This window comes from Oncorhynchus keta, chromosome 35, assembly GCF_023373465.1.
Source record: "Oncorhynchus keta strain PuntledgeMale-10-30-2019 chromosome 35, Oket_V2, whole genome shotgun sequence".
NCBI lineage: Eukaryota > Metazoa > Chordata > Actinopteri > Salmoniformes > Salmonidae > Oncorhynchus > Oncorhynchus keta.
In genome coordinates this window covers 58,917,909-58,938,248 of record NC_068455.1, presented here as the reverse complement: position 1 = coordinate 58,938,248, position 20,340 = coordinate 58,917,909, and the positions used below count along the sequence as shown (strand labels likewise).

Genomic DNA, 20,340 nt, shown 5'->3' with positions numbered 1-20,340 from the left:
ATTGTGACCACTGCCCCACGTCAATCATTGCATGCGCCACTGAGTGCCTCCAACACCGGAGGAAGGACGTCTCTCGCTCTCCCTCCCTCTTTCTCTCTCTCGTGTGACTGACCAGCTTGCCTGCCATAGTCTCTTGCGGAACAAAGCATCCCCTTTCCCTCCACATCCCATGGCGTAATCTGTCTGACTATCTCTCTATCCCGCTCCTCAGGTTCCCCGTGGTTCGTCTCAACCTCCAGTTCAATGCGGCCTATCCATCAGGCCTTCTTTCTCTCCAGACAGACCAGACAGACCCACCATTACCTGCTTTCACAGCCAGACAATGGAGGGAGCAGGAAGCTGACAAGACTGACCTTGCTACCTTGCCATTGTTGAACTGCAAGTTCATTGGCAGTGGCAGAATAAAGGGCGCTGGGTTGGAGGGTAGCGGGGCTTTAAAATCAAAGTTTCTCATCTTCAGATTTTAAAAGTGGTCTGAAATGCACATCCCACACCATTGGTTGTGTAGATACACTATACCCGGCTATATGGCTGAAGTTATAATGAATGGAAAAGATTTGGAAATTAGATAGTGTTTATCTTTTCCATTCATTTGTGATTGAGGCAAACAGCTGGATCTAGCCCACATAACAGATGGCGTGCAACATGAACACACCTCCCCCATTAGACCAGTTAGGACACGTGTCAAACTTTTCCACAGAGGGCAGTGTCTGCGGGTTTTCACTCCACCATTGTACTTGATAGATTAATAAAGTCATTAATTAGTAAGGAACTCCCCTGACCAGGTTGTCTATGTCCAAAAACCCACAGACAATCGGCCCTCCGTGGAATCAGTTTGACACCCGAGTTGAGGTCTGAAATTGTCAGACTAATTTTAAGTGTCCCTTTACAGCTAGAATTCTTAAATACAGCATTTTCTATATAAAAGAAAAATAGAAATGAATGATAAATACCCATTTATTCTTGAAGAATAAATCAAATCGAAGTTTGTCACGTGCGCCAAATACAACAAGTCTGCTTACTTACAGGCTCTAACCAACAGTGCAAAAAAGGTGAACAATAAGTAAGTAAAGAAATAGTGAAAAATAACAGTAGCAGGGCTACATACAGTAGCGGGGCTAGATACTGGCACCGGTTGGTCGGGCTGATTGAGGTAGTATGTACATGTAGATATGGTTAAAGTGACTCTGCATATATGATGAACAGAGAGTAGCAGTAGCGTAAAATACACTTGTCTTATGAGTTTAGTTCAACTGTTGTATCCTATCAGAACCCAAAATATACTTTTGTTTTACTCCAAAGTTTGTAAACAAACACTGTATAGCCTCAAAACATGGTTCAAACTACAATGTTGATATAATGGATGGTCAGTCCTTGCATCCATAGCTTTGTCTATGAATTTGAGAGCAGTTACATTTCTCCAGCTCCAGCTCTTAGTTTTTTTTTTTACAAAACAGGGATGGGTAGAACACTTTGTTACTGTTATAATTAAGGACTCTAACTTTAACTGCCCAATTAACTTTGAAGTGTCCTTTTAAGAACCCACCAGTCTGGCAATGTGTGCAGGTTACGCTGACTCCCAGATGAACTCAGATCACACAAAAGGAGGTGGGGGTGGTGGTTGGGGTGAGGGAGACACGACAGGGCCTCACCGGGAGAAATGTATACAAGCTTTAGTGCCACACCAAGTCGGAATCGGAAATCGTCGGACGCCCTGGAAATGCAGCTGAACTGAAGCCTGTCTGGTTGGGTGGGACCGACACGGTTATGGGGACAGACAAGACAGATACAGGACGTGATCCTGGGAGAATGGCGCTCGTTTTCGCACCGGACCTCCTGAACACCCCCTCCTTCTGGTCCCGCTGGGTGGTTAAGTGGCTTAGTGTCTCTGTGGAAGATTGAGCGGGGCAGCGGCGGGCAGACGGTCAACAATGGGCACCTCGTGGGCATTCTTCATTAATCCCGCAGCATTTACAATCGCCCAGCAGAGCCAGGCGCATCCACCAATGGCGGAGCGAGGCTGTCGGCCCGGCGGATCCACCCTGCTGCCCCAGGCACATTCATCTTCTCACCAGGGAATGACAGGGAGTGAGACGGAGAAGAGATGTAAAGGAGGGGGAAAAGGTAACAATAAAATGGAGGGAAATATAGAGAAAGGGGGGAGGTATAGAAAAAGAGATACACATATGGTGAGAGAAAACAACAGGGATGGAGAAAGAAAGAGAGAAAAGATAGGCCTAGCTTGCATCTGTGTCTTTTTACCCACCACTCTAACTGATTTCGGGGGGCCCCAGGATCTTGGCAGAGGTTCACATCAAAGACTGGGGTATGGAAAACGAGGACAGGGGAGGGGGAGGATTCTCTCTATAGGCTTTGAGAAAAGCATCCATTTCTGCCCTGGATATACAGTAGCTAAGAGTTGTGTACATTTTACAATGACATTTTTGCCATCTAGCAGACGGTGTTATTTAGAGAAACTTAAGAGTAGTGAGTGCATACATATTTATACTTTACTTCATACTGGTCCCCCATGGGAAGCGAACCCACAACCCTATCGGTTGACACCCATTCATTATCAAAACCGGAATAGCCATGTCCATCTTGGAGAGTTGTGTGCTGGCTAGCTGGCTCAAGGTGCAGCCTACTATACGGCTGCTCAGATCACTATTGAAGCATCTAGTAGCAGTAGATATTGGCCCTTTTGTACTTTGACGCGATCCCCCCCCCAACTCATGCACCTCATTCCTGACACCTTAGGTGACTGCTGAGGTGTCATGATACATGATTCATCAATCCACTATGAAATTAAATCAGAGCTGGGCCTTAACAGCCCATTGGCATGGGTTGATGTTACCCAAATGAGATATTAATCATTATCAGCAGGATGGCTCATCCAGAGGACAATCCTATGGAAGGGGTCGGTATACTAACTTCCTAGCATTTCTCCACAGGGAAATAATTCTATGCTTCCCAAATTAAACCCTATAGCGCACTACTTTTGACCAGCCCTGGTTAAAAGTGGTGCACTAAGGAATAGGGTGGCATTTGGAACGCCGAGTCATGATCTACAGCCCCATAATTGCAGTAGAAGGCAAAGTACTCCCGTATTACTATGATATCATCACAGCATTTCTACTGCTGTACAAAAGCCTAAGACATACTCAGAGTTGATATTCACGTAATAAGAAATTCCCCTCAACCACAACTTGGGGGAAACAACCATTCTTTCCCATTCACCCCCAATGGTAAAATATCTTTTGGGTTACACAGAATGAGAGAAAAGAACATCCCCAAAAAGCTGCTGTGTTGTTCAATGTACATGTAACCAGGTCAAAAATCCTGTGAGAAGAGGCTTCAGGCTATTCGGTGTGGGAGAGTGAAATGTGGGGACTTTGTCCAAGTAGGCTACACCTAGCTATGTGTGTGGAAAACATTTTATCACAGGTAAGACATTTAACTTGTTTAGTATAGCCCATGTGTAACTCCACTCACTACTTGTAACTGTATAGTTTGTTAGTTTGTGTCGTTGGTTTTGGCTAGCTTAAATGTTCCAGTTGGTAGCTAGCTAGCTTGCACTCACTCATGTGGCTGCTAGCACCTTCATGAAAAGGGGAATGAGGGAAGCCCTACAATATAGTGTTTTTCTAAGTAGCATGAACTCTCTGGAGCAGGCAATGTCGAAAAGGAACCTTTATACATGATTTTGTAAAAAAAAACAAGGAGACGTCATCCATTCACTATTTAAGTGCATAGATGACATGTATGTTTTTCCCTGACCATGTTTTGAGACAGTAGCGTGACAATGGTCCATTCTAAATCAAAAACAAATTCACACATATATTATTTAGTACATGTAAAGACAACATCAAATCAAGAATAGTCTGATTGGTGACAATATTACCCTATCACTTGTGAATATCCTATCACCAGCTTGAATGCAGTAATGCAAGAAACTGCGCATGCCTTCCCCCCCCAGACTTTTTCAAAATATAGTTGCACATGTAGCTTATCCCAGATGTGTATAGTGGCCAAATTACTTCTTAAAATGAAGCTCATTCATTTGCTTTACAATGGGTGTAGAGCCTAACTGGCACACACACATTGTGGGAGTTTCAAGTTCGGGGAAGATGATTTTCACCATAAAAATGCATGCATAATCAGATTCGTGGTCACTTTTGAGAATTGTGTTTTCCCGCTAATTGATTGCATTTTGGAACATTCGTACTCACAGCCTACTGCCGTGTGCGCATTGCTGCGCTTATAATATTGAAGAAAGCCAAATAGTTCATCTCCATTTTAATCCAAATGTTCATCTGTTGCATCAGCTTCACTGTTTAAAAAAATAATAATTAAGCTAGTGATTGTATTAATTTGGGATCCATCGCAGACTATGTTTGGAATATTTATTTCTCACACAGAATAGGTCAACTTTTGTACTATGGCAGATAGTAGATTGACATAGGCTAGTGCTTTTGCTGTTCGTTAGGCCTACTCATCTTTTTGGATGACAAAAAGTAAATGTGGACATTTCTTCCAATATCTTCAATATGCGCCTCGGAATTCGATAAGGACACGCGCTGTTGCGTCCCCGATGTGTCAATTCTGATAAGAATTGAGATATCTGAGAGAGACATGTGAATGAGAGGTGCTTCGGAGCACGCAGCCGGGAGAAATAATGATTATATTCAGCCCAAGGACACAACGGCCACTGGCCGGAAAGGCATGGATTTGTTTAGGGGGCATTACGGTTACACAAAGGAGATGCCGCTGGGAAATTCGAGGCTTTATCATAGTGCTTGTCAAATTGATGAGAGACTGATGAAGTGTGTGCAGCCTGCGCAAAAAAACAACAAAGCAGAGCTCGTGCTTTTCATGCAACTTTTTTCAAATCATAATTTTACAGTCGCATAGTGTTTGAGGTGGAAAGTGTCAAAAGGCCTCATACCTACAGTGTAAGAAAAAGTTATTAGTTTTTAGTTGTTAGCCTTAGAACGTATTAAAAATCAAAACATATAGCCTAACATTTGTATCACAACTACAGGTGCGTAAATAACTATAAATGAAGCAAATAGGAGTACCTGTTTCTTTGTTAACTGCTCAACACAGAATAGATGCATGTGCACACTCCCTCAAATCATTGAGAAAATATCCTTTCTATTTTATTCAGGTATGTTCAAGTTGTATTCTTCATACTATGAAATAATATAAAATAATGCCATGGAATTCTAAGCAAATCTGGCCTGCTAAATGAACAAGTGTAGCCCACAGCCATAGCCAGACAATGGCCTAACATAAGGACAACACATAGTATGCTGTTCTGTTCTTCTGAACTAGATCCAAAGAAAGATGATATGAAGCAAATGTAGTCTAAAAATGAATAATCGTGTAGGCTATATTAAATGGATTTATTAGATGTTTTAAAATGTAGATGTTCCAAAGGTCTGCATCAGTGGCTTGTAGTCTATGAGTGGAAGCCAGGGGATGCTAATTGTGTTTATGTTAATTAACGGTCAATTACCGAGAGACCGGCAGTTATTTGCTTGACAATCACCGGCTGACAACATTTCATGACCGCCACAGCCCTAGTTGGAGGAGCTTGCTCACAGTAGAGAACAGCACCCGGGACTTACTACTGCTGTTGCTGATCAGTTGAGAATAGTAGGATGTACGAGCTGCATTTATGGTGTGTTGGTATTCTTGCTGATATTGCTCATAAACTCAGCAAAAAAAAAAAAGAAACGTCCCGTTTTCAGAACCCTGCCTTTCAAAGATAATTTGTAAAAATCCAAATAACTTCACAGATCTTCATTGTAAAGGGTATAAACACTGTTTCCCATGCTTGTTCAATGAACCATAAACAATGAATGAACATGCACCTGTGGAAGGGTCGTTAAGACACTAACAGCTTACAGACGGTAGGCAATTAAGGTCACAGTTATGAAAACATAGGACACTAAAGAGGCCTTTCTACTGACTCTGAAAACACCAAAAGAAAGCCATATAATAAATTGCAATGTCCGTACTGTGAGACTCCTAAGACAACGCAACAGGGAGACAGGACGGACAGCTGATCATCCTCGCAGTGGCAGACCACGTGTAACACCTGCACAGGATCGCTACGTCCGAACATCACACCTGCACGACAGGTACAGGATTAGAGTTCGACCGATTAATTAGGGCCGATTTCAAGTTTTCATAACAATCGGAAATCTGTATATTTGGATACCGATTTGTATTAAAAAAAATATTACTAGTTTATCTAGCGTGTCCTGCGTTGCATATAATCGATGCGGTGCGTATCGTTGCTCTAATGTGTACCTAACCATGAACATCAATGCCTTTCTTAAAATCAATACATAGAAGTATATATTTTTAAACCTGCATATTTAGCTAAAAGAAATCCAGGTTAGCAGGCAATATTAACCAGATGAAATTGTGTCACTTCTCTTGCGTTCATTGCACGCAGAGTCAGTGTATATGCAACAGTTTGGGCTGCCTAATTTGCCAGAATTTACATAATTATGACATAACATTGAAGGTTGTGCAATGGAACAGGAATATTTAGACTAATGGATGCCACCCCTTACACAAAATACGGAACGGTTCCGTATTTCACTTAAAGAATAAAGTGTTCATTCAGTATTGTAATTGTCATTATTACAAATACATTTTTAAAAACGGCTTTTTTTGGTCCTCCAATAAATCGGTATCGGTCGTTGAAAAATCATATTCCGTCGACCTCTATACAGGATGGCAACAACAACTGACCTAGTTACACCAGGAACGCACAATCCCTCCATTAGTGCTCAGACTGTACGCAATAGGCTAAGAGAGGCTGGACTGAGGGCTTGTAGGCCTGTTGTAAGGCATGTCCTCACCAGACATCACCGGCAACAACGTCACCTATGGGCACAAACCAGGCAGGACTGGCAAAAATTGCTCTTCACTGACAAGTCGCGGTTTTGTCACACCAGGGGTGATGGTCAGATTTGCATTTATCGGCGAAGGAATGAGCGTTACACCGAGGCCTGTACTCTGGAGCGGGATCGATTTGGAGGTGGAGGGTCCGTCATGGACTGGGGCGGTGTGTCACAATATCATCGGACTGAGCTTGTTGTCATTGCAGGCAATCTCAACGCTGTGTGTTACAGGGAAGAAATCCTCCTCCCTCAAGTGGTACCCTTCCTGCAGGCTCATCCTGACATGACCCTCCAGCATGACAATGCCACCAGCCATACTGCTCGTTCTGTGCGTGATTTCCTGCAAGACAGGAATGTTAGTGTTCTGCCATGGCCAGCGAAGAGCCCGGATCTCAATCCCATTGAGCACATCTGGGACCTGTTGGATCGGAGGGTGAGGGCTAGGGCCATTCCCCCCAGAAATGTCCGGGAACTTGCAGGTGCCTTGGTGGAAGAGTGGGGTAACATCTCACAGCAAGAACTGGCAAATCTGGTGCAGTCCAGGATATGCACAGTAGTACTTAATGCAGCTGGTGGCCACACCAGATACTGACTGTTTCTTTTGATTTTGACCCCCGCTTTGTTCAGGGACACATTATTCCATTTCTGTTAGTCACGTCTGTGGAACTTGTTCAGGTTGTCTCAGTTGTTGAATCTTATTATGTTCATACACACATATTAAGTTTGCTGAAAATAAACGCATTTGACAGTGAAGACATTTCTTTTTTTTTGCTGAGTTTACATCTGCGCATATATAGTTAGCCTAGTTTTCTTATACGGTTGTTCTAGACGACGGCCAGTTGCTTTGAAAGAGCGTAGCTCTTCAGTGTACCAGGGAGGCGATTTGGAGAAAGACACCATAAAATGTTTTCAAAGGAGCAACTTCATCTAGTATGGAGGCCAAGGCAGTGTTGTATTAAGCCAGAGTCAGTAACTGGCAGGTAGAGATCGATTTAGTAAGCTGGCCAGTGTTTACAGTTTTCAGACTTCTAAACTGAATGCAGCGTTTCTTGGGCCGAATGAGTAGAGGAATAGCTAGGGTGAAGGTGATTAAGTTTATGGTCGGACAGCCCTGACACAATTCCTTCCAATTTGGCGAGATCCACGCCTGTGGAGACTAGGTCCAGTTTATAGCCTTTCTTGTGGATGGCAAAGTCCACGTGCTGTTGGTGTCCAAAGTTGTCCTGGACATCCGCCAGGCCGGTAGAGAGACAGCAGTCAGGGGAGACGACATGCATGTTGAAATCACCAAGCTCTAGCATAGCTTGGGCTCAGGGATGTTAGTAGCTCAGATAGTTCAGCAGGAAAGTTAGGGAGGCCAACCAATTAACACAGACAGTACTGATACAGAGCCATTGATCTTGAAAGGCATTCATTCAAAACAGGACAGCTGGTACTGCAGTAAAATCACAGTGCTGTCAGTCCTGCAGATTACAGCCAATCCACCACCCTGTCTGGATGTGCAAGGACAGTCCAGGTAGGTGTTGCCAGATGGAGGGAATTGGTGGAGGGATATGTACTCATTGGGCTGATGCCAAGTCTCAGTGAGAAAGAGAATGTCTAGACCTCTATCAGTGATGATACCATTCAGTAGTAAACCTGTGTTGTTTATGGACCGTGACTTTAAAAGCCCCAGTTGTGCATGATGTGTGCACTCGTAATCCGAGCAGTACAACAGACTTAAGTTTGTTAGTTAGTCTCCTACCGCCCCGTCATCTGCATTGTTTCCGCAAGATCCCGTCTTGCTTAATTAAGGCTGTTGCTCAGCTCCCTGCACAGGGTTGTTTTAATATGTTAAACATTTCTGAGAAAATCTTGGGTGTAGTGAGTGATAGTTGCTTCCATTTCTGTATCTTTTGGCCCAGCCTTTGGTCCAGTAGATGGGAGATGAGATAAAAAAAGAGATGAGGATCAAGGATGATCTGAGCTGGTTACTGAATTCAAACAACGAGCAAGTTGATTGGAGAAGTAGTCATATATATATATATATACACACACAGTGGGGCAAAAAAAATATTTAGAGCAGCCACCAATTGTGAAAGTTCTCCCACTTAAAAAGATGAGAGGCCTGTAATTTTCATCATAGGTACACTTCAACTATACTTGTTTTCCACCATAATTTGCAAATAAATTCATAAAAAATCCTACAATGTGATTTTCTGGACTTTTTCCCCCTAATTGTGTCTGTCATATTTGAAGTGTACCTATGATGAAAATTACAGGCCTCTCATCTTTTTAAGTGGGAGAACTTGAACAATTGGTGCTGACTAAATACTTTTTTGCCCCACTGTATATACAAAAGTATGTGTGGATTCATCCATTTCAGCCACACCCTTTGCTGACAAGTGTATAAAATGAGCACACAGCCATGCATCTTCATAGACAAACATTGGCAGTAAAATAGCCTAACTGAAGAATGGAATGGCCTCACTGACTTCCAACGTGGCACCGTCATAGGATGCCACCTTTCCAGCAAGTTAGTTCATCAAATTTCTGCCCTGCTAGAGCCACCCCGGTCAACTGGAAGTGCTGTTATTTGTGAAGTGCAAACATCTACGTGCAACAATGGCTCAGCCACGAAGTGGTAGGCCACACAAGCTCAAAGAACGGGACCACCAAGTGCTGAAGCGTGAAAAGAAAGTCTGTCCTCAGTTGTAACACTCACTACCGAGTTCTAACTGCCTCTGGAAACAACATCAGCACCAGAACTGTTCGCCAGGAGCTTCATGAAATTGACTTTCATGGCCGACCAGCTTCACACAAGCCTAAGATCACCATGCGCAATGCCAAGTGTCGGCTGGAGTGGTGTAAAGCTTGTTGCCGTTGGACTCTGGAGCAGTGGAAAAGCGTTCTCTGGAGTGGTGAATCACGCTTCTGGGTTAGGTGGATCCCAGGAGAACGTTACCTGCCCCAATTCATAGTGCCAACTGTAAGGTTTGGTGGGGGAGGAATAATGGTCTGGGGCTGTTTTTCGTGGTTCGGGCTAGGCCCCTTAGTTTCAGTGAAGGGAAATCTCAATGCTACAGCATACAATGACATTCTAGACGATTCTGTGCTTGCAACTTTGTGGCAACAGTTTGGAAAAGGCACTTTCCTGTTTCAGCATGACAATGTCCCTGAGGATAAAGCGAGGTCCATACAGAAATGGTTTGTCGAGATCGGTGTGGAACCTCATCGAACACCTTTAAGATTAATTGGAACACCGACTGCGAGCCAGGCCTAATCGCCCTACATCAGTAATACTCTTGTGGCTGAATGGAAGCAAGTCCCCGCAACAATGTTCCAACATCTAGTGGAAAGCCTTTCCAGAAGAGTGGAGGATATTATAGCAGCAAGGGGTGCCCATGATTTTGAAATTAGCCGTTCGATGAGCAGGTGTCCGTCCACATACACTACATGACCAAAAGTATGTTAACTAATTTAACGTTGTTGGTAACATTTTTAGTTCTGTGTTCAATACTTGATCAGCTAAAAGTTGATAAAACAATGCACATAGAAAACACTTACAAATAACTAAGGATACATTTGCAGGAGTAAACTACCAAGGCTGCCACTATACGCCATGGCAAGCATGGAATTACCTGAAGGAGTAGTGACAAGTGATGTGGACTCAAAGACCCGCACTCCACTCCAATCAATAGTCTCACACTCAGAACCTAACTTGATGTTATGAATCAAAAGTAGCCAAGACATCTTTCCTCATGTGGTCACAGTAAAGTTGAGAAATAGAGCGGTGTGTATGGTCCTATTTGGCCCGCAAAGTCATACCACGGGAAAGAAAAAGAAAAAGTGGATTAACCTGATGGAGTGGGGACAAATGAGGTGGACTAACCTGATGGAGTGGGGACAAGTGAAGTGGAATAACCTGATGGAGCGGGGACAAGTGAAGTGGAATAACCTGATGGAGCGAGAACAAGTGAAGTGGAATAACCTGATGGAGCGAGAACAAGTGAAGTGGAATAACCTGATGGAGCGGGGACAAGTGAAGTGGAATAACCTGATGGAGCGGGGACAAGTGAAGTGGAATAACCTGATGGAGCGAGCACAAGTGAAGTGGAATAACCTGATGGAGCGAGAACAAGTGAAGTGGAATAACCTGATGGAGCGAAGTGAACAAGTGAAGTGGAATAACCTGATGGAGCGAGGACAAGTGAAGTGGAATAACCTGATGGAGCGAGGACAAGTGAAGTGGACTAACCTGATGGAGTAGGGACAAGTGAAGGGCGTTCCTTTGTCTCGCTGGTCCGCTTGCACCTGGAGAAGCCTTCCTATCACTTTTATCAACCCCTGCACATTCCTGTTCATAAGAAGCAGAAAAAAAATCAATAAGGCCAGGAGTATAACTAGCAGTTTACAGAAAACCCAGATAACTTAGGACTATACTGTGCAGAGGACCTTACAGGGATACTTCGGGATTTTGACAATGACGCCCTGTATATACATCCCCAGAGTCAGATGAACTTGTGGATAACATTTTTATGTCTGTGTCCAATATGAAGGAAGTTAGAGGTAGTTTCGTGAGCCAATGCTAACTATCATTAGCGCAATGACTGGAAGTAGCGCAATGACTGGAAGTAGATACTTCCAGCCATTGCGCCAACACTAGTTAGCATTGGCTCACAAAACTTCCTCTAACTTCCTTCATACTAGACAAACTTTGCTGTGGGGTTGTGAAAGCTGTAGTCAGAGATTTAAGCTATCCGATTGGCCAGCGCAGTAGGAGCACTTGATTTAGCTCTCCTGGTCCACCGGGTAGGCAGAGTTTGTTTCTTCAGACAAATAAAATAGTTCAAAATGAGAACACTTTGCCTATCCAGCGTAGGGCTTCTGAATCAAGTGCACGTACCTAACAGTGAAAGACTAATAAAAAAAGACTGGAGCTCAAAGGCTTTATCATTGGCTTTTCTACAGAAATGTTTGGCGATAGACTATGAATGCCTTGAAGATTGACTAGTTGATCGGGATCAACCGGTTGGTTACCACTGCAGTAAGAGAAGTACACTGTACACTTGTACAATGATATTAGATGGCACATGCGATAATATCAGAGATGGGAAAGGTCACAAGCTGTTTGGCGTTCCATTTCCTGCTGCGCTGGCCATTAGCTCAGCACGATCAATAGCTCAAAGTCAGCAGTAGCAGCAGCCTGGCGAGTGGCAAAGACAGCGTGTCCCCTCCTCAGTGAAATTACTTTGTTACCATCTTATTACAGTGAGAGCAGAGGGCCCAAGGTGTTATGAACAAGTCAATGCCAACAGGGCAGAGCGTTCAGATTCCAATACACCACCATCATTCAATGTGTTTACCATTGTAACAGACCTGAATGAATTTGGTTAACAACAACAACAACAAAAAAGGGAATTTAAAAAATAACAGACTCAATGTCATACAGTGAATGATAGTGGCCATGGTTATCATTCTGCACAGATATGATCTCTAGGCCTATACATGGAGTGCAGTGTATTTTCAATGCTACAGAACTACTATCGAAATGAGTTCCATGACTTTTAATATAGCACGATCAACTGCTCTACAGTTTGGTGTGACAATACCGTGTAACAGGATGCCCTGATAAGTGTTCAACCACAGAGAGATAGGGGAGGGGCTCACGTCTGACAGTATGGCTAAGCTCTGTTAAGACCTCAACAGAGCGCGGGGAGGCTGTCGTAGAAGAAGAACAGCGGTAGAAGACCATTTTTATGAGTCTGACTCTACAGGATATTCGTTATGCATCTTATTTATCACACGCGTACAGCATACAGATACTTTCCGTGGGATATGTGCTGCTGCCACAGGCTCTCGAACTGCATGCACAGGCAACGGACGGCAGGCTTCATCAGCGCATCACACACCACTTTGCAATGGGCGAGAGGCCGTATGCATTTTGAAAACATATGCTTAACTGTTTGAAACCTGAACGTTATACTACATATTATGAGGCATGTCTTACCTTGCCAAAATATCAGTGGAGGCAAATTATTTTATGTAAACTTTCTTTCGTTGTCCAGTAGCCAAAAGGCACAATCCTATTAGATCTCCCCTCTTTCTAATGGATATTTCCATCTCTGTCACATGAAACCGCTCGCATGTGCAGTGCTCTTTGACAACAGTGTTTCCCCCGTAAAATGCATTATGGAACAAACATTTGAGCGCAGCCTACTGCCTTGTGCGCATTGCTGCGGTTATAATGTGATGAAATAATAGCTGCTCAACATTTTAAGCTACACATTATGATCTGTTGCATCAAACTCATTGCTTTATTTTAATTTTTTTTCTGACAAGCTGACTATAAAATAGGTCAACTTTCTACAATGGGGAATAGTAGACTGACAGGCTAGTGATTTTGCTGTTCGTTACTCGTCTTGCTGGCTGAGGAAAAGTAAATGTGGACAGTTCTTCTAACATCTTCAAAGAGCGCATCAGAATTCAAGAAGGACCACAAGTCATTACATCCTCGACTTGCATGTTCTGTTAACCATCCTCTAAATGTGATTTCTGTTATTCTGAGCACCGTGGGTGGACGCCCTAATCAGATCACGTGCCCAATGCATATGGGTCCGGTAAATTTCTCAGATGTCCAGTAAAATAAAAAATTGTTTCCGGTCAAATGTCCGGCGCTAAATTTATTTTAACAGAAACCCTGGTTTGTGTGTGGACAAGCGTGTGTGTGTAATACCTGGCGGAGGGCAGGAGGTTGAGGACGCTGTTGAGTATGTAGTGCAGGTCGGCGTGGGCCTGCTCTACCAGGAGCACCACGGCGTCACAGCAGGCTGAGCGCACAGCAGCACAGTCACTGCAGCACTGCTCCCACAGGGCCTCCATTGCTGGGCCCTGCAACACAGTCAGACACAGTCAAAGACACAGGAGAGGCAGAGGCACAGCCACTATAGGACTGCTCCTACAGGGCCTCCACAGCCGGGCGTCAGACACATCAGAGACACATGATGTGGTCATAAACAAATTGCATCAATCAAAAACACAGTGGGTCAGTCAAAAACAAATGTCACAGCCTGAGGCACAGCTTCACACTCAAACATGATACTCAGACACAAATTTGAAAGCCAGACACCTACCTGGGTGGAGGACTGGCAGATCCTCTCATTCTGGCCCTTCTCTTTCAGCACAGCCGCAACCAGACTCCTCACCGTCTGCAGACATAGACAACAGGCTTACTACAGAGTTGGATCCTGGCTCACAATAACCTGAACAGTATGACCCCCCATTGCATCCCCAATCCAGAGACAATCTCTCAGTCAGCACTTTACCTGGGCCTGTATGAGCGGGCTGGGAAAGTCAAATCTCTTTTTCAAATTCTCACTCATCTTCTCTGGTCATGCCTGTGAGTGAGGGAGAAAAACCAGAAGACTATTCTTAGGATTGAGAGCACAGAACTGGAATATTTACTTAAATAGAACGGAGCTCTCCTTGTTGAAAACAAAAGCACACAACAAAACTAAGGTTATTGAAGAGGATACCTGGAAAATCAAACTTTCTGGCCATGTTTCAAAGAAACATTTTACGTTACATTTTTAGTCCTAGCTCCCAGCGGACTGACATGACAACCTACGAGAAACGAGCTGAACTGCCCTAAGACAGAGTGATTCCCCAAACTCCAGCCATCTGCTGTGTTATATAGGCTACAACTAGCCTAATGCACTGTGTACCTACATTGAAGAACAGCCCCCAAGCAGGTACCTGCATCCCTTTGAAAGACGACCCCCGCAGTGTGAACTAAAGCTCTGACAGGTGGCATTGGCCACTGACATAATTTTGCATGAATTGATTGCATTATTCACGAGAACACCTTCCCGAATACAGACAGATGACTGGCCACCGAGCAGTTTGCTAGTCGCTACATTGAATACATTGAAACTTGGACCATCTCAGGTTGTTGTTCCATTAAAGAATGACAATGAGGCAGAGAAAGAGAGAAGTGGACTGACTACCAGATGGTTATTGTCAGGGCCCTGGCTGCCTGGCTGGCTAATAGCCAGGGAGATCTGTATGTGCTGTGTGTGAGACTCTGAACAGAGGGGGAATATGGGAGACAATGTAGCCCCCCCCCCACCACACTCCAGCCCCACCCGTTCCCCCTCTATTATAGAGCTGATAAGTGACAGGCCAACAGTGTGCAACAGCCCATTCACAGCCCCTGACGCAGCTATAACATTCACTCTCAACGACCTTAATACAGCATCCACAGAAACAGCCACACTACTGCAGCCCAAACGTATAGCGAGGTAAGGCTCTCACATTCAATGCTAAAAGTAGACTTCTGACAACTGTCTTCTACAAGTTGGTGTTTATGGTTGAAACTTATCGTAGGCCTTTGTGACGTGACTGACTAGGATTAAAGGATCAAATCCACCTGTCAATGCTGGCTATGGACAAGGTGCTTGGTTCCATAAAATGACATTGTGTTGTGAAGGGATTGAAATGTGGCCAAAATTGTTGTGCAGCGTTATTAAATGTGTATAAAAGACAATTGAGGGAATAAACTAACAATTATATTCTTTGAGAGTGTAAAAACAAAGTTGCTGTTGTTGAATTAGGCATAAGCAAGATGGCATAAAATTGTTTATGGATTTGCATGACTATGTTCAAACATATTCAACTCGCTCTAGTCTGACTATGCTGAGGTTTGACACCCAGATATAGTCTTTAAAAAAAATAGATGCTATTTCACTGTGCTGCATGGCACATTTTCCAACCTCAAAGAGGGACAATAGTCAGTGAAACATGTAAATTAAACTATTCAGGGTTTTCTAGACTGCCTTTAACTTGTTCACTAACAATGTAAACAGGCCTGTACTGCTGGCTCGGCATTGTTAGTGTAACAATGTGACATGGTTTGAAATGCTCATTCCTGTGCCTTTGAAAGTGACAGTCCTAATGCTTGTGGATAGCAGAATTGACTATGGCTTGTTGCTTGCCCTCCAAAACGATGTAGAGCACTGGTTAAGGCAGGCAGGCAAAATAGATAGCACATTATGTTTACATTGTTAATGCAATGGGATACATTTGGTAGGACTACCATAAACTCTACCAACAGCCTGGCTGTCTAGCTGCTGGTGTACCTGGAGACAGAAGACATATCGATACCATCATGATGAGTTTCCTGGAACTGAGTTGCAAGTCCAAGTTCCCTGACGCTTGCAAATGTTAAACAAATGCACTGTAGCAAGCTAAAACAGCATCTGTGCATTAGAGACGTCTCTAACGCCCAGAAAGCTCCAATTCAAACTCAAATTCATCACGAACAGGTCGGAAGCCCACAACAGCTCAACACACATTTGGAAGTGCCAAATAGCCTTTTCTTAATGTAGACATTTTTGGTAGTACATACCGGCCGAAACGAGAGTAAATGAAGATAGTTGATCAGCGAAACTGCATATTTGGTGATTAATTAACGTATTTTTACATTATAACGCTTGCAGAGCAAGTGAATGGGAGTCTGAGTCTGAGCTTTCTGGGCGTTAGAGGTGTCTAATGCAAATATACTGGTTCAGTAGCAAGCTAGATATCAAGCTACGGCTAACTTTACTGTACATCTAAGTCACTTTCAGTTTAATCATTTTGAGGGCTTGATAACTTGCAAATAAAACACACAGTTACAGTTGGCAGTAAGTTAGATACAAACTAACAGAACGTCTGTTGAAATTATACCTGGCTAGCTTGCAAAGTTTAATGAATTTGGTGAGCTAACGTAGGCTCCTAAACTGGCCACTGCACTGAATAGCCAATAACGTTAGATTGCAGGGCGCGAAATCTTATTCCACATAAAACATGCACTTTTTTAAACAACGTCTACACCTTTACATTACAGACCGTAATACAGACCTAAACTCTCTAACTAAAAATGATCAACCAATAACTGTAATTGCAATACACTTCAAACTGTACCTCTGGTCCAGAACTGGCAAAAACACATGGGAGTACGGTGTGCAGTAAGCGTCAAACAAGTATGGAAAACGCAATTGAATAATTCCATAACGTACATGTCATTCAAACTTATTTGAATAAAGAATGATGTAATATTTTTATAAATAATAATCATATTTTTCTTGAATTGATTATTATAGCATACATATATTTCAACTTGCATTAATCTGGTAATAGCCTACTGATAATGAGGAGGAGGAGGAATCACTGGACATAGGTCTTGTGCATCCTATAAAACACCAAATTGCCAAAAGAAACCTACTGTAATGTTAGATCAACATTTTACTAGCACGTTTTTTTATGGTTGTTTCCTTCATTTCAGCATGCAAGATCATAACTGAGATTGTCTTTTAGCTGTAAATTGCTGTATACCATTAATAAAAGGAAATCGTTTTTCAAATAACATCGTTGATAAGACTGGGACATCGTTTTCCAGGAAATGGTAAAGTGTGAAGAAATGTTTCTATTCTATTTAATTAACTGTGCTGTGACCTTGAACAACGTAGGATGATTGCCTTGAGTTTCTGACACCTCAAGTGAAATTTCTCTGTGAATGTGCTGGATTTATTGTGTTCTTTTTTTGAAATTATTATTATTATTATTATTTGTGTACTTGTTTGACATTTTACTGCATTGTTGGGAGCAAGTAACATGAACATTTTTCTGCACCCACTATACCATCTGCTAAACTGTGTACACGACCAATAAACTTTGATTTGATGAGTGGCATGGCCGAAACCAGTCCTCACAGACATGATGGTGTTGATGAGTATGTAGGCTCAACAGGTGGAACCAGTGATAATTGGTCTTAGTGTTACATTAAATGTCAAGGACACGATATAATACCAAAATTAAATTGAATCATAGCCACTGTCATCCCAGGTTTGCTTGCTTGCTCGATCACACCGACAGCGTCATTGCATTTTGGTACACCAGAAGTACATTAATTTCCAATGGAACCCTGGGTTTGCATTGCAGAATTGTGTTGCAGAGGCAGTTGCAGTACTTTCTGTGTGGTGCATACGTTGGATTTATTGAACATATGCGTTGACTGTATGCGTTGACGGTTTGACAGAAATGGTAGCAGAAGGTGAATGTTGAACTTTTGTTGCACACATATCCAGATGATGCTGTGTACTATTTTGCGCAATGATGCTATCGGTGTGATCAAGGCTATAGTGTTTCTTCAGGAAACAGTCTGTGTGCAATACAAATATTTAATTTTACTTGATGTGATTTGGATTGGTCTATTGTGTAAGTGACTATGGCCAAAACTGGCTTGGTTAGGTATTTCTCTGGACTTCCTGTTTTAACGGACCGATGAGGAATCGATTCTAATCCATCCTGTCATGGCGCTTTGGTTTGGCACTGCATGCATCACCACCTCTGCAATAGGTCATCTTTTTGTGCTTGCCTCCATTCTACCGATATTATGAGCTGTCAGATTAGTAGATATTCCTTGAAACTATTGGCACCGATAGCTAATGAGCAGGAATAGTTCCGGTGCATTGCTTTTTTGTCACTGGTTATTTGGACAAATCAAGATTTCGCAGGTGCGCATCTTTCAAATTTCGCAGGGGGAGGGTACATTCAACCCATAAGCTACATTCGTAACCAAGGGGGAAGGGGTAATTTACCACATACCACTGGGAACAATCCACTTTACCGCCCCTCCAACTGGTAATTACTAGTGGAAACGCATCTATCATCCTGAGCTCCCACATGCTGACCTCTGACATCACCTACTAAGGAAATGACCACAAATCACAAGGCCAAATCACACTGGTGTTGCTTACCAAGAAGACATTGAATGTTCCTGAGTGGCCAAGTTACAGTTTTGACTTAAATCGGCTTGAAAATCTATGGCAAGGTTTGAAAATGGCTGTATAGCAATGATCAACAATCAACTTGGCAGAGCTTGAAGGATTTAAAAAATAATAATTGTAAAATATTGTACAATCCAGGTGTGCAACGCTCAAGGGTGTTTATTTATTAATTCATTTATAGAGCCCCACAGTGGAGGTGTCATAATACCCATAAAACCTAGCGGTCAAACAGGGAAAGGGTTCCAATCGTTTCTCCAACATTCATTTTTCCCATAGTAAAAACACTTAAAATAAGGGTTATGTTTCTTGTAGGCTTACCCTGGCGTGATGTTTTGATAACCATGTAAATCTCTCTCAGACAAGGTGACATTTATCTATATATTTGGCTATATTTACTCTGACTCTAAAACGCGAATGAGCATCAAAATAAACATCATTGCAAGACTACAAATCCCTGCAAGCTCCTTTGATTACAAATCCCTGCAAGCTCCTACAAATCCCTAACACCTTTGCTAACAAGTATTGTGTCAATTTAAAACTTGCACAAGACAATTAAAATAATGGTCAGTTTAAAGAAATGTAGCCAATTTATTTGTTACTAAATGTAGCGAACATTAGACAGTTAATCCAGAGATTCTTACTCTTGCCTCGATTCGTCAGTCTCTTCCAAATCATCATGGCATTTGTAGTTCTTTATGATAGCCACATTAGCAGCTAAATAGCATTTCATTTCGGGAGGGGGTAAATACAGGTGAATGTATTGATGAAAGTCACTTTGTCCTAAAAAGATTTACACGGTTATCAAAATGTCACGCCAGGGCAGGCCTACATAAAAAAACAGGCTTTATTTTAAGTATATCTAAAATCCCCTATGGGAAAAATGAAAGGTGGAAAAACAATTGGAACCAGTTCCTTGTTTGACTGCTAGGTTTTAGGGGTATTATGACACCTCCACTGTGGGGCTCTATTTGTCAGGGACCATGTACAACATGCCATTGCACCAGATTTAGCTAGTTAGTGGTTGTAGTGTCTGGGCTTAACACCTATGGACACAATATTTATGCTGCTTTCCTAACCGAGTTGATGTTGGGAATTTACCGGTTGTGAAGCCGTAAGTACCCACTTGGTTATGAACTCAACATTAATCGAGCAGCTGACCAATTACGTGAGACTTTATAGTTCTGGGCTAACCGAGATTAAAGTAGACATCAAGGTGCCAAATGTGACTGTAAAAACAATTACATTTTTCAATGGGGAATGATGAACAGTTGGTTAGTTGTCGAATCCAACACTTGTTAAGTGCATATTGTTAGGTTCTCTTTCTTGTGATACTGACACAACGTAAGAACAAAGACTTAGCCCACTGATGGAAAGTGGAAACTGAGCCCTTGCATTGATATCTCAATGCTCATTCACGTCACACTGGATGTATGTAGACATGATCAGAATTGGTATTCGGAGTTAGCCTATAGTTCAAAATCAAGATGTTTAAAGCTGATTTATGGTCATTCCAGAATATGCATTGGCTGTACAGCATTTACTGCTATGCCGCCTCTGCAGAAGTCAGTCCATTCATGCTTTGTGGAGCAGCCTACATCCAACCAATCACATAA

At 42.7% G+C, this 20,340-nt stretch overlaps 1 protein-coding gene across 2 annotated transcripts in view; it reads right to left on the bottom strand.

The window, feature by feature from the left end:
• The window catches only part of focad (focadhesin), a 63,173-nt gene extending 46,245 nt beyond the window's left edge, over window positions 1-16,928 (bottom strand). For both annotated transcript variants that reach the window (XM_035753029.2, XM_035753031.2), the window contains exons 1-5: window positions 16,863-16,928; window positions 14,225-14,296; window positions 14,033-14,107; window positions 13,636-13,790; window positions 11,158-11,256 (exon numbers count right to left, since the gene is read on the bottom strand). In XM_035753029.2, the coding sequence (XP_035608922.2) occupies window positions 11,158-11,256; window positions 13,636-13,790; window positions 14,033-14,107; window positions 14,225-14,281 (386 nt within the window). In that variant the 5' untranslated portion in view covers window positions 14,282-14,296; window positions 16,863-16,928. The remainder of the gene's footprint in view (window positions 1-11,157; window positions 11,257-13,635; window positions 13,791-14,032; window positions 14,108-14,224; window positions 14,297-16,862) is intronic.
• Between the last annotated feature and the right edge of the window lie 3,412 nt (window positions 16,929-20,340).